The sequence below is a fragment of the Hoplias malabaricus genome, chromosome 5 (genome assembly GCF_029633855.1).
Source record: "Hoplias malabaricus isolate fHopMal1 chromosome 5, fHopMal1.hap1, whole genome shotgun sequence".
Lineage (NCBI taxonomy): Eukaryota > Metazoa > Chordata > Actinopteri > Characiformes > Erythrinidae > Hoplias > Hoplias malabaricus.
The window spans coordinates 56,054,794-56,069,082 of NC_089804.1; the positions used below are offsets into that span (position 1 = coordinate 56,054,794).

The window sequence follows — 14,289 nt, forward strand, 5'->3', positions numbered from 1 at the left end:
CGACACAGAGAGAACACACCACACTCCTCACAGACAGTCACCCGGAGGAAACCCACGCAGACACAGGGAGAACACACCACACCCCTCACAGACAGTCACCCGGAGGAAACCCACGCAGACACAGGGAGAACACACCACACTCCTCACAGACAGTCACCCGGAGGAAACCCACGCAGACACAGGGAGAACACACCACACTCCTCACAGACAGTCACCTGGAGGAAACCCACGCAGACACAGGGAGAACACACCACACTCCTCACAGACAGTCACCCGGAGCGGGAATCGAACCCACAACCTCCAGGACCCTGGAGCTGTGTGACTGCGACACTAACCAGCTGCGCCACCGTGCCACGGAATTCCCATTCATTCTAATGGAATTACCACTGATGAGTGATTTCTTAGAAATAACTGCAGTAATGCTACTGATATAAAGATAACATAAGACAACTGCATAATAATGTGATTATATCCCTCTGTAGAGCAATGAATTTAAGCAAAAACGTAGCTATTAAAAATATTGAGACATTGGAATTTTAATTTTATAACATGCTGAAATATACTGGATGAACCACAGATGAAAATAAAACGACAGTTTTGAAGCAAAGCGACATAAAGTCCAGAGAAAACCAGGGAACAGGGCAGAGCGAGCGGCTTAAACATCCGTGACATTTTCTAAACACGCGCGCGATACTGAGGTCAACAAAAACGATTGAGGAAATGTCCGTATATTGTACGATAAATCGATAATGTATTTATTGGGACAGACCTAGATGTCAATGGCCTCAACCAGTATTTAACTCCTTACTGCCGTGTACCCGTGAACAGACAGATAAACTAGTGCCTGTACAGTGTAGAGTGTATTTAAGGTAGTAGATAAGATGCTGTTTACAGCAGTGTCAGTGAGTGTTTTCCTGTATCGTACATATCTCCCTTTTCCTCTCCACAACATCAACAAATGTGCACTGTACGAGGATCCTCTGGATGGGCCGCGGCGGACGAGCTCCTGAGAGGGAAAGTCCTGCTCATCTGTGGGAAATCGGCGTAACGTGGTGTTTAGCAGCTGCAAGGAAAGAGGAGGGTGGGGCTCAGTCAGGGGGAGAGTGCAGGAACAATGGGGGTTGTTTTTTGTGCCAGAGAGTACTCCGTCCCGCCAGCTTTCGCCTCTGGAGGGAAACACGAAGGAGGAAAAGCCAGGAACTGTGTCTCAGCGCGGGCCGCTTGCCTGTGCATAAGTTTGGGTGCGCTCGGTCAAACGCCTCTAATAAAATTAGGGGCGAACATAAGCCAACACTTTTTCGAGGGAGAACGCCGCTCTGTGCTTTAGGATACACGGTGTTATGGCACGTTTTATATTTCATTTATCGTTCCCACGATGTTAAATCCCTACAGGAGGAAACACTGAAGTCCGTTCCCTGTGGAGGAGGGTGAATTTGACATGGCCTTGTTCATACCTCGACGTAGGATTGTGTACAGGACAGTGTTTTTACACCGCGGCCCGTCCACCTCTGTCTATTTTGGGAGAAAATCCTCACTATTACACACACAATGGCAGCAGGAACTGCCCCCAGAGCAGCTCAGCCTCTTACTGGGAGGGCCCTTTGTTTTGGAAAGGCATGGGAGAATTTCCCTCTGAACTTTCCCCACACTAGCGAGTGTGTGTGAGTGTGTTTGTCTTTGTGTAAGTGTCTGTTTTTGTACGGTTTCAGATACGAGATACACGGTTCTGTTCGGCCAGCAACAATATACACTTTATAGCTAGACGTTCACACAAACTCTCACCCACTGCTAGAACAACAGTTTTCTCTGCCGAGGGGGGGGCTTCGGAGTCCTCCAGTCGACACTTGGCATTGGGCGTGGACCTTAGGCTCATGTGTGGTCCCATTTTTATTGGTCAGTGTTTTTCTATGAGCATGATAAAGGCCGTGTATGTGATCGAACACCTGTGTAATGTCACTGTCATCTCCAAAAAAGTAACTTTGCGGGCGACAGAGAAAACCTTTGTTAATTTTTAATGGAAGTCAATGTAAAAGTATTTAATTCAGAGTCATTTTGGAGCATTTCGATAGGTCCTTTCATCACGGAATGGGCAGCGACGATGAGAGACATCAGTAGCTCTGCGTTGTACAAAAACAAGAAAATATGCATGTTCAAAAGTATGATAACAGTAGGCTAGCATCCAGCAATAACTCTTTCTCTCTCTACAGGTGTAAAAAATGGGGAATACCTGTGGAAAAAATCTACAACAAAACCCAACGGGAGAAGTTCGCCTGGGCCATCGACATGGCAGACCAAGACTTTGAGTTTTAGAGCTGTCTGTTCTGTCAGCCTTTGTGTTTTTCCTTTGCTAAATGAATCAACGTTAAGATTTAGCTTTTAATGAATTAACCATGTGCGCCATATGACTTGGGGTGCGGGTGGGGGTGGGGAGGGGTAGAGGGTAAGGAAGAGGGAGGAGGGTGCAAAGGTGTAAGTCTGAGGAAAGAAACGAGACATTCCCCAGCGAACGACAAGCTTCCCACAGCAACTAAAAACAGTCCAGCAGCAGCTTCAAGAAATCAGACCAGTCCCCAGCATTGAACCCTGCAGTACGCCACCCACTCCACACAGCATTGCTTTGGGTTTAGTGTCTTAGTGAGGTTGTAGCCATCGGATTTATTGCTGAATTCTATATTTTAATAGAGAAAACAATAAATCAAAGATTCCTTTAAGGTCTGCGCCCACACACCTGAGCTACGGAAAGCCATTTGTGGAAGAAGTGTGTGAGATTTCTCAGTGTGTGAGTTTCAGCTCCAGGCAGTACGACAGGAGACGCGGAAATGCAACCGAATGTGAATATGCTACATACTCTTCGTGTTGACTCTCCTTTTGTTTTTTATTTTGCGGTTTCTATCAGGGATGTACATTTCATTTTCGAGTCTATGTGGGAAGACATCCTCCATCGTTCAGAAGAGAAGTACAGATCACTGACGTTGTAGAGAATTGTTCATCGTGTGTAGATGTTTATGACTTTTTGTATTGTCCTCATGTATTATGTTCTGTCTTTTCTAGAGTACAGTACGACACTTCCATTTTTACTTTGTACTTGAATTGTGTCTGGATACGATGCACTGTCCCTCTTTGGACGTGGAGGACCCACTTTCTTCTCGTGATTTCAGTACGTGGGGTGTGGTTTTTGCCAAATGAGAGAAGACGACGACGTAGAAACTCGTAAAATTAGGGTCCGAACCTCTTTGTAACGCTGTAAAGAAACAGGAGCAAAATGTCTTTGATGAAATTAACTTTATAATGTGAACTCCTCTATAAGAGTCTACACTTATTTATAGATTTTAGAAAATGTGCTACTTTAGGATGCTAATTTTTGGCCTTTTTACCATTTCGTCAGCTTTTAGCCTTAGAATACACTCGTGTTTTTATTTTATATCACTATGGCTTCATTTTAATGATATCGAATTATGCCACTTGTCTTACTCTGCCCCTGCTCATCACTCAGCATTCTCCTCATGCTTTTGTTTATATTTTCTGTTTATAAAATTGAAATCATAAAATTTGTATTGCAATATTCTCCCTGGTGTTGAGGTTTTTCTTGAGAAGGAACGCTTTTCAGTAATGTCTTATTCTGTCACTGATAAATGTACCCACTGAGCTCTAAAAGACACAGCTAGTGTCCGGTTCCTATATTAAAAGGTTGATACCACACTGACGTGAAGAGCGTAATTTAAATTTTCAGTTTAATTCTATTAAAAGGGAAATTTACATTTCTATCATTCATACATTTATCTTTTGGAAGTGATTAGGGCCATCACCCAGTCACGGTCTCTCTCACACACAGTTTCACACACTCACACTCCTGTGAACAGTGTCACACAGTCACTCTGCGTACTAATGTGTGTTTGGACTGTGGGAGGAAACCCACACAGACACAGGGAGAACACACCATACTCCTCACAGTCACCCGAAGGAAACCCACACAGACACAGGGAGAACACTCCTCACAGATAGTCACCCGGAGGAAACCCACGCAGACACGGAGAACATACCACACTCCTCACAGACAGTCACCCGGAGGAAACCCACGCAGACACAGAGAGAACACACCACACTCCTCACAGACAGTCACCAGGAGGAAACCCATGCAGACACAGGGAGAACACACCACACTCCTCACAGACAGTCACCAGGAGGAAACCCATGCAGACACAGGGAGAACACACCACACTCCTCACAGACAGTCACCCGGAGGAAACCCACGCAGACACAGAGAGAACACACCACACTTCTCACAGAAAGTCACCCGGAGGAAACCCACGCAGACACAGAGAGAACACACCACACTCCTCACAATGACCTGAGGCAAGAACTGAACCCAGAACCCCACTGTGCCACATGTTACTCTTCTGGACCTGCTACAGCTCTTCTGTCTTCAGAATGTCACAATAAACCACAGAATTACTTCCACCATGTTTCACAGATGACTCTATAGAGCAGGGGGTTTTCAGCCTGTGGGGCGTGAGATAAATATAACACTGAGGTTTCCATCTCCTGATGGTCCTCAGCAATTTAATATTCACCCAATACACTCTGGCCAATAGTGGCATGTTTACACATTTTAATTTTAATGAAAAGATTCTCTATTTGCTGCTCTCCAGTCTGTACGCTGAAACAGGTCTGATATGTTTTACAAAAACCCAGTGTCAGTAAATCGTTAAAAAGCAGTGTCTTGGTCTGGTATGCTAGGCTATCTCTGTCTCTGCTACCAATGTTGAAAAGCATGAACCGAGATGAAGATATTGCTCTATTCCCGCTCCATAGCGGTGTAATATTGACTTAATTTTGCTGTAGATTCAACAGACTCTAAATTCAGGAGAGCGCTAACTGCATGAAAGTAAACAGTGCTACAAATCTAAACAGCTCGAGTTACAAATGAGTTTTCATGGTAATTCAAACCGTGAATAAAAACTTAGCTTCAGCTGCTTACAAACATGTCCCCCACCCCCACCCCCAAACATACTGTTCCACTTTAAAGACAAACAGCGCTTCTGAACTTAAACAAACAAAGAGAACAGCTGTGGTTTGAATTCCCACAGAAACTCGTTTATAATTCGATTTGTTTTAGTTTTGTAGCACTTTGTTCTGTGTTTAACTCTCATGCAGTTAGAGCTCTTCAGAATCCACACCTGAAGCAGCAAAAGTCAATATTGTTTACGTATGGAGCAGGAATAGGTCAAGCATGAGGTAGAGGGGTATAAATCCCCATAGCTTTGGACTACGCCGCAGAACTGAGATCTCTGGAGCGAAGGAGCTCGGTCCGTGAGTACCTTGTGTCTACCTCATTGATGGTTCACCTGTGTGAATGCCATCAAATCCTCATCGCAATGGCCCCAGGGTGTTACAGCTGGCAGGAAAGAGCTGCGTGTTCGTACACACAAAACATTCGTGCTGGGTGTGAGGTAAATACAAAACAAGCAACAATGCCCCCAACTCCAGCGTCACTGGTACAGTTTCTGTACGTTTTGCTCAAAGGTTCAACTGCTGTGTCTGATCCACTCGTACCGGCACAACACACACCACCACCACGTCAGTGTCAGGGTGTCAGGGGTTAAGAAATAAATACAGAGCAACAGACGGACGAGACACAGTGGTCAGTGGAGCTGAGGGAGGGCTAAAACCTGGAACACCTGAATGTATGTAAAGTAGACAACGCAGCCAATCAGAACACAGCTCATTTACATATCTCAGTCTTAAAGCTGTAGTCTCAGATGTTTCTCTGTAGATATGATAATATTATTTCATGACATCACAAAGCTAAACAGAGTGACGTAGGCTGTGAAAATCACTGACGATAAAACGGCTAAATAATAAATAATAATAATAATGCAAACATTTTGTTGTAGATTTCACCATATGTTTATTGCTTAGTTATAAGTATGTTTGCTTTTTACATGATTTATTATTACTATTATTATTGGCTTCTTGCCAACTGCTGTTCACTGAACCTGCCAAACCACCAACAGCATTTATAGAGCATTATGCCCCGCCAAGTGCCTGACGGGAACCACACAAACCGCAGGGCCGTGCACATGGAGACGGTGAGTATAATTTAAACACAACAAGCATAGCAACAATAAACAACAACAGCGTACAATGTCTGACCCTGTTGAAGTGTCTGGGAGCTGCTTTGGTCAAAACATCACAAGGATCAAACCCCACAGCCCTCTTTCAGCACCTGTTCCTTTAAATGATAACGAGCCGCCCGCTGTTCACCCCGACCCCGAGCGCACAGCAGTGAGGAGCGAGGAGCAGAAGCTCTGGTTTTCACTCTGTTCTCTTTCTTCTCCGTTTTCACTCAGTGCTCTTATTCCTGTCTGTATAATGTGCTAATATGCTAATGTACTTAAAAAGTGATTTTTTTTTGTTTTAAAATAGGTCCCCTCTCAGCTTAAAGAACGGAAAGGATGAGCTCTGGTTGAGTAATCGTCCTCATAATCATCACTGTTCCTCGGAACGGTGTTCCTCTAGTTTTCTCTGAACCTACACTGAGGTGTTTCTAAGTTGGAATAAGACACATTTGCCCCTGATCCAATCTCTCTGGCTTCATACGACGAAGCTGTGGTGCAGTTGTGGTTGTGGTTTGTCTTCAATTCTCACGGGAAACACTGCAAAAACTGTGCACTGAATTTCAGCTGCAAACAGAGAGCAGAGGGTGTGTTTCAGGAAAGAACTCTGTGAGGTGAGGACCTTTTAAGGGTATTTTAAGGGACACGTCCCATTTCTCTGATTAACGGATAAAGGCGTTTTCTCTGAGGGTTAACCTTGCCGTCATTTAGCGGCCTGGATGTGTCAGAAATTCTGTGCTTAAACCTGTTTTAAACATGGCTGCCTTTATATGTGCAGCACAGTCTTAGACAGAGGGTCACAGTGTGTCCTATTTTCCCTGGACATGTTCTCATTTGGGGAGCTGATAAATGGGTCCGGCTGGGATTTCTAAACTGCCGAAAATGTGCTGGATTCAGCCCTAAGGCCTTCCTTGAAGTGTGCACTTTGATGTCGTTGCTGAGGGGTGAGTAAAAAGGGGCAAGAGGGTTGAAGTGTTCAAGAAGTGGACACATTTCTCATTGTGTCCATCACTACTGCTCTAACACCATACACTTCGGTGTCCAGCCTAGCTACGCTCAACAGTACAGTGTTTTACTAGCGTCTCCAACAGAAACGTGGTGAAAGTTGCTGAGTTCAGTTATGAATTTGTGTCCTTTCTGCTGTACATTTTTATAAAACTGAAAGTCATCTCCTCTGTCCGTACCACGCACTCCAACACACTGAACGCATCTCTGACTGTTACTGACTTTCTGATGATTTCATCTGCAAAGCTTTTCTGTTTTTCTAAAAAAACAAGTGAGAAATTCAGAACAGGTGAGAAGTTCAAAGCCACAACTCGAGAGAGCGAGGGGTTACTCAATACATCACACGCGGCTGGGACTGGATTTACTTATATCACATACAGAACCTATTGCACTGGCGAGGACACGCACTCTGAACACTACACACTTTTTGTGAGTCGCTCTGGATAAGAACGTCTGCTAAATGCTGTAAACGTAAACGTGAATGTTTTAGCACATTTTATCGCATTTATTTCAAAATAAAAACTCCCTCCCACTCTTTTGTCATGTCACGGTATAATTGCATAGTATTAAAAATGAAAGTTGTCATTTTTATTTGAATAAATCAGCCTTAAAACGTGAAACTACTGGATACGATATTATCCCCACGAACAGAACAAATCCATCACATGCTTCTGCTGTGCTTTTTCCTGATGGAGCTCGGAATGATTGTACAGACTGTAAAATGACCAAAGACAGGGACAGTGTTTGAATTGAGAATTACAATTATATGTCACACACACACACACACACACACACACAAATATATAAACAAAACAAAAGTTTTTGTACAACTAACACATTACTGTCTGGTTCCCAACATTGTTCTGTTCATTTTTTAGAAAAGTCTTTCCCTAATCACACACTTTCAATAACTGATATATTATATATCATAGTTTACCAATTAACCCCCTCCCTTCCACACGGTGCAGGTGTTCATCTGCTGTAATACCAAAACACGGTCACCCTAAGAAAGTAGTTCATTTAGGGACCACAAAGCAACTGGATTCTTCAACCTTGGAGTGGCATTTTATACAAAACACATTTACAGATGTAACAGGATCTATATTTCCAATATAAAAACGTTCATAAATATTATTTACTACTTTGTGGTGATAAAGAAAACTCATCATCAGTCCTTATCCACCTCAGGGTCTGAAATACACAAAGTACAACTCACTGCTGTGGCAGAGTCTATCGTTTAACTCTTATTTCTGATTCAGAAAGAAAAGAACAGAGTGATACACACATCGTTTCCTCTGGTGAGAGACGCTGGACGTTTTCGCTGTTTCACTGACCGCAATAAATCTCACTTAGGTCTCCAAGAGCTCCCTTGTACTCAAGCTGCCAAGTGGGTGGTGCAGCGTAGTCTCTTCACAGCGGACCAGTAGGTAACACTTTAAATTACAGCCCTCTGATCACTGCGTAAGTACAGAGTAAGTACCTGTAAAGTTCGTAAGATAAAATACTGAGTACTGAGTAAATAAAGGGTGTGATAGGGTAGAAATACGTGGTCGTTACTGGTATCTTACAAAGACTTTACAACTGAGGCACGCAGCTATGCCCCGAATCCATTGAACTTCTAAGTGATAGATTACAACACTGATCTAAAAGTGTGTGTTTATACGAGTGATTATCACTGTCCTTTTCATAAATAAAGAAAGCAGCTGCTGTTTTGAATTGACTGTGTTTCTGAATGTAGTTATAGAGCCTTTAACATCATTTACAGGGCGCCTACGGAGAAGGACGTGGTCAGTCTTTCATTACAGGCTCCAGCAGAGTGTCATGGAGTTATCTGTGACTAATGGTGAAATGATTAAATGAATTGTAAGATACCAGTGATGACGACATATTTCTAGTAACGTGCCCTTTACTCACTCAGTACGTGTTTAATCTTACAGCTTCATTAACAGGTGCATACTCTGTACTTTCCCAGTCAGCAGTGGGCCGTTATTTAAAGTGCTACCGACCAATAAAAGTCCCAGGACAAGACTCCTAACACCACAGTAACCTCCGTCTGTATCGAGTCGAACTGTAAATGCTCTGAATGTCCTTTTTTACAACCTGTGACAATAGTTAAAGGCTCAGGTTCTGGGTACTTTTATACTTTTATACCACACTGGGCCTAAAAACCTTCATCCGAAAGTATGAAACTTAAACTCAACTTCGTGGTTGAGCAGCTGGTCTGTTTGTGCTGGAAAAAGCTCCATTGTTTGTATGCAGCCCTGACTCAGTAAGTGGGGAAAAAACAAAGGGTCTTTGTGGCATGAAAATAAACACAGACTGAAAGTGCTACAAAACTGAACAGCTTGAGATACATCGATTCAGTGGTGATTCATGTGAATAAAACCTTACAGACAAGTTACACTTCAGACACCAACAAGATACAGTCAGCTTCTTACTCAGATACACCGCTCCACCTTAAAAAAAAGGTGCTTCTGAATAAAAACAAGCACATGAAATGTCTATGTTGCTTTGAAATCTCTGGTGTACAGGGGTTCAAGATAGAATCAGGGTCTGATACTTAGTATTATGGAATGCCACTTGAAGCAGAAAGTCAGGGAGCGATAAGATAGTAAGGCAGTGAGACATTGTTTGTCTGCATGTTACAGATATTTTTGGGGCACATATCTAATACCAGGGGTCAGGATCTGTGGTAGCATGAGCTGAGCACTGGTTCTGATTGAACTTAATGTAGGCGAAGGTGTAGAGCCACATCTAAGCCACTTTTAAGGCCTTAGGGGATTTTTCTTGCACTTATTTCTAGGTAAAATGTACTTTAAAAACACTGAGCCTTTACTAATGTTTATAGTGCTGTTACCTTTTCATTTACATAGCATAGTCTCTGCGTAGTCTAAATGGCCAAATGTAGCAGACACAGGATAAACAAAGGTGTCTTCTGAAATGAAGGGCACTCATAGATACTCATTATTTTCCTTTGATGAGGTACAACCTTCCTTCCACGTTTCTGAGAGGGCTTTGGAATAGACCACTGCTGTGACAATTAGACAGGGTGCTTTGGATTAGTGGTGCTTTTTAGACTATGTACAACTGATAAATCCTATCACACACACACACACACACACACACACACCTTGTATGTTGTAGACCTTGGTCGTCTCTTTAGGAAAGTGGTAAACATGTTCTTCACCAATTGTGAATGGCTTACCTGGTCCTGCTGTCCAAAAGCGAACATGGCAAGGTATCTCTTGGGATTTGGAGACAGTATTCATGGTTGCGGTGGGTCCCGAGCCTACACGGAATCATTAGGCACAAGGTGGGAACAGACCCTGGAGGGGGCGCCAGTGCTTCACAGGGCAACTCACAAACTCACACCTACGGACACTTTTGAGTCGCCAATCCACCTACCAACGTGTTTTTGGACCGTGGGAGGAAACCTACGCGGACACTGGGAGAACACACCACACTCCTCACAGACAGTCACCCTGAGGAAACCCACGCAGACACAGGGAGAACACACCACACTCCTCACAGACAGTCACACGGAGGAAACCCACGCAGACACAGAGAGAACACACCACACTCCTCACAGACAGTCACCCGGAGGAAACCCACGCAGACACAGGGAGAACACACCACACTCCTCACAGACAGTCACCCGGAGTAAACCCACGCAGACACAGAGAGAACACACCACACTCCTCACAGACAGTCACCCGGAGGAAACCCACGCAGACACAGGGAGAACACACCACACTCCTCACAGACAGTCACCCAGAGGAAACCCACGCAGACACAGGGAGAACACACCACACTCCTCACAGACAGTCACCCGGAGGAAACCCACGCAGACACAGGGAGAACACACCACACTCCTCACAGACAGTCACCTGGTGCGAGACTCGAACCCACAACCTCCAGGTCCCTGGAGCTGTGACAGAGACACTACCTGCTGCACCACCTGACTATTATTTAAGGCAACACTAAGTAATGTTTGTTTTATTCACTCCTGCGGTTGCCCTTAATGTACGTCATTTTATCTGCACTGCACTTGAATCTTTGTTGTTGGGGAGGGAGGAATGAAATGTTACATAGTGCAGTTTCTGCAGTGCTGAGCCCAGAGTAGCAACAACAGAGGCTCTGTTCTCCCTGTTACTAGTCGGTGGCGCATTACTGTGATTTTGAAGCTGTAATTTTATGGCAGAATTATTATGTAGTGTTCCTTTAATCACAAAGGCCCCACTAAACCAAACCCGTCCTAAAGGCATTACGATTTAAAAAACAGCTCCACGACGCTAGGTTGAGGGGCTCTATCTAAAGCTCTTCTAACCAAACAAACAAGTTGAGCTCGATTATAAGGAACTTGGCTGTCTACACACTTTTGGCCACCCAAGCTGGAAGCCAGGTAGTGTCGTCGTACTGTGTCTTTAAGAGGCCGTACTCCCGTCTCTGTGCTTTTTGTCGTGCAGAAGCGGCTCGGATGGGGGAAGGGCCACGGCCGCCTGTCTACCAGCAGCCGAGTGAGAGAGCGTTAAGCCGGACACCGCGAGCTCCACGGCCCGCTGAGCGCACCGGACCTCCGCAGCCGGGGGTGGCGGACGAGGCGCCTTTTTCTTGCCCGCCGCGGGAGCAACCGAAGCCGGCCGCGTCCTCCGCAGCTCCTCCGCTCCTTCCGTCCCTTTCTCACCGAGATGTGCGGGGCTGAGATTGCGGTCCACCTTCGTGCCTCTCACCGCTGCCCGTCGTCTTCGTGCCCCGTTCCTTTTGTAGACGGTAAGAAGGGATTGTTTGGATTTTAAAAGATAACAAAACACGTCGCAAGAGCGCTGCTTTGGTTTTCGTAACGGTTCATTTCAGTAACGGTCTCTGAACGCTTCATACAGGGGGAGAGAGAGAGAGAGAGAAAGCCCCAGCCATTCTGTCTCTACCTCGCTCTACCTCTCCTATATTTTTCCACCCGTTTGAAAATAAACAACTAGTGATACGTTTAACGCCTATCAAACTCTCCTCTCCAGCTACACTTTAATAAACCACGACTTCTCCCTTCAACCTCCATTTCTGAGTTCTCTGAAGTGCGAAGCCGTGTTTATGTCGGAGGTCGTTTGTTGAGAAAAGGGGAAAGTTGCAGCAGGGTTAGCCCGAGCCTGCCTCATCCACTCGGGATGAAATCATAGAAACTAGCTGTTAGCTTAGCACACGCTACCTATCCTTAACCGATCAGCAATTCTGATCCGAATCTGTTCTCAGCTCCCACACGCGTTAACCTTATCCAGACCTGCTGGAGATTAGGGTTTAAAACGGCGTTATCCCGGAATGTAATAGATTAATTAGGATTAGATGGAGCCGCTCTGGCCCCAGACTGTTGCTAAATGTTTAATCTTCAGGGAAAAGGTGTTAATGCAGACCACACACAACCAGCCTGGGGTTAAAAGGAGTTTATCCTGCACAAGATTTGAGGGGTATTTTGGAACAGGTTGTAGTTTATTGTGTAGTTTACATTGTATTTTTATAGTAAAGTAGACTATGGTTAAATATAATTCACAACAGAACATTTTTAAATGTTTTTTTTAGCTGTAGGAGGTTGTTTAAATGTAATTTACAGTGTTTCAATGGAGTGTTAAATAAAGTTAATTTGTGTGAATGTTATTTGAAGAATAGCAGACTACTGTAGGTTTAATAAGTCAATGTATGATGTATTTTTGCTGAAGGAGTGTGTGTTTTAGCAGATTATTTTTTGGAAATGTACTTTATTTTTATTTTTTTAATTTTAATTATTATTTTTTTAAACGCTTTGTCTAACAGATATACATTAAATCTGATGTAGTTTACTCTTTAGCAGATTAGGGGTTAACTGTAGTTTACATTTTTATATTAGAGTTAAATTGTTTATTTGGCATATGATCAAAAGACTTTTATTTTATCTTTTATTATAGTTAAGTGTAGTTATGTTCCAGGTCATGATTAAATCCATTTGATTCTATACAAGATCATGTAGTTATTCTAGTAGTTTAGTTTAATCCTAAACAACCTTTAAGAAGTTATTAGATGGATTTAATCCCTGTACAACATTGGATAGATGTTCTTTGGCTAGATATAGTTGATTTAGTTTATAGTTATTCTGTTGTAAATTGTTGTAAATGTTCATTCTATGCACTGCCTGTGAATATTCTGTTGCAGATTACAGTTAAACGCTTAGCCTTCAGCAGAACGCAGCTAATGCATCACTGCAGACCAGTACACGGAAGCAGATGTAGTTTAATAATAAGCAGATTATCAGTACTTCATTCTGTGATTAACAGATTATGGTCAAATGTGAGTTGTGCACTAAAGCAGATCAACTGCATTAAACGTGTTTAAAGAAAACGATTAAACGAGTGTTTGTTCTGGACCAGATCACGCTGAAATGTAGCGTGTAGTTTATTCGATTGTGATTGTGATCACATAGCAACAGTATTTTTTACTAAACTCTGCTAATGATTATAGAATCTTCCAGAGATTAAACTGTATTTGATCTTTATCAGCTGTAGATTAAACTACATTTGCCTATAATCTGCTTAAAGTGAAACTTGATTTAATATTAGCATGTAACGCTACAGATTAAACTACACTTAATCCTAGTCTGATTCAGGTTATTTATCTATGTTTTCTCAAAACCTGCTACAGATTTAAATACATTGGTCCATAGTCTGCTACACTTTAAACTATATTTGAAATCTATTAAATATTAACTACATTTGATCATAATCTTATTAAGAATAAGACGTTTAATCCTAGTCTGCTAATGATTAATCTGAACCTATGAGGCTGTTGATTTACAGTACCTTTTGATAAATTGGATATATTACTCTGTTATGGTTGAATGCTATTCATAATCAACATCAAACAGACTCTGACCTTAATCGACTATAGGGTTAATTTTATTGAACCATACTCTCTCTTATAGAATAAACAGAGAAGGGTTAAATATCAAGCCTCCAGCATGTTGGGAGTCAATGCGTTAATATATTTTCATTTGCACTGCAACAGATGAAGGTTGAGTGTGATTTTTGAGCATAGATCTTTAGCTGTATGAAGGCTGTCATTAGAAAATGGTTCAGTTTTGCATAGACTTTTAGACTGTGGTTAAATATGATTATGAAATAGATTGCAGATAAAAATGGATTACTGTTTA

General features: G+C 42.9%; 2 protein-coding genes across 5 annotated transcripts in view; both read left to right on the forward strand.

The window, feature by feature from the left end:
* top1b (DNA topoisomerase Ib) overlaps positions 1–3,635 on the forward strand; it is a 30,737-nt gene extending 27,102 nt beyond the window's left edge. Inside the window, exon 21 of the mRNA XM_066670132.1 lies at positions 2,208–3,635. Coding sequence (XP_066526229.1) covers positions 2,208–2,310 — 103 coding nt within the window. The 3' untranslated portion in view covers positions 2,311–3,635. The remainder of the gene's footprint in view (positions 1–2,207) is intronic.
* A 7,855-nt stretch (positions 3,636–11,490) lies between these two features.
* Positions 11,491–14,289, forward strand: part of plcg1 (phospholipase C, gamma 1) — a 62,272-nt gene continuing 59,473 nt past the window's right edge. Inside the window, exon 1 of one of the 4 annotated variants that reach the window (XM_066670128.1) lies at positions 11,491–11,891. The gene's annotated coding sequence lies outside the window, so the exon portion shown is untranslated. The other 3 variants (XM_066670129.1, XM_066670130.1, XM_066670131.1) reach the window with 3 other exon arrangements.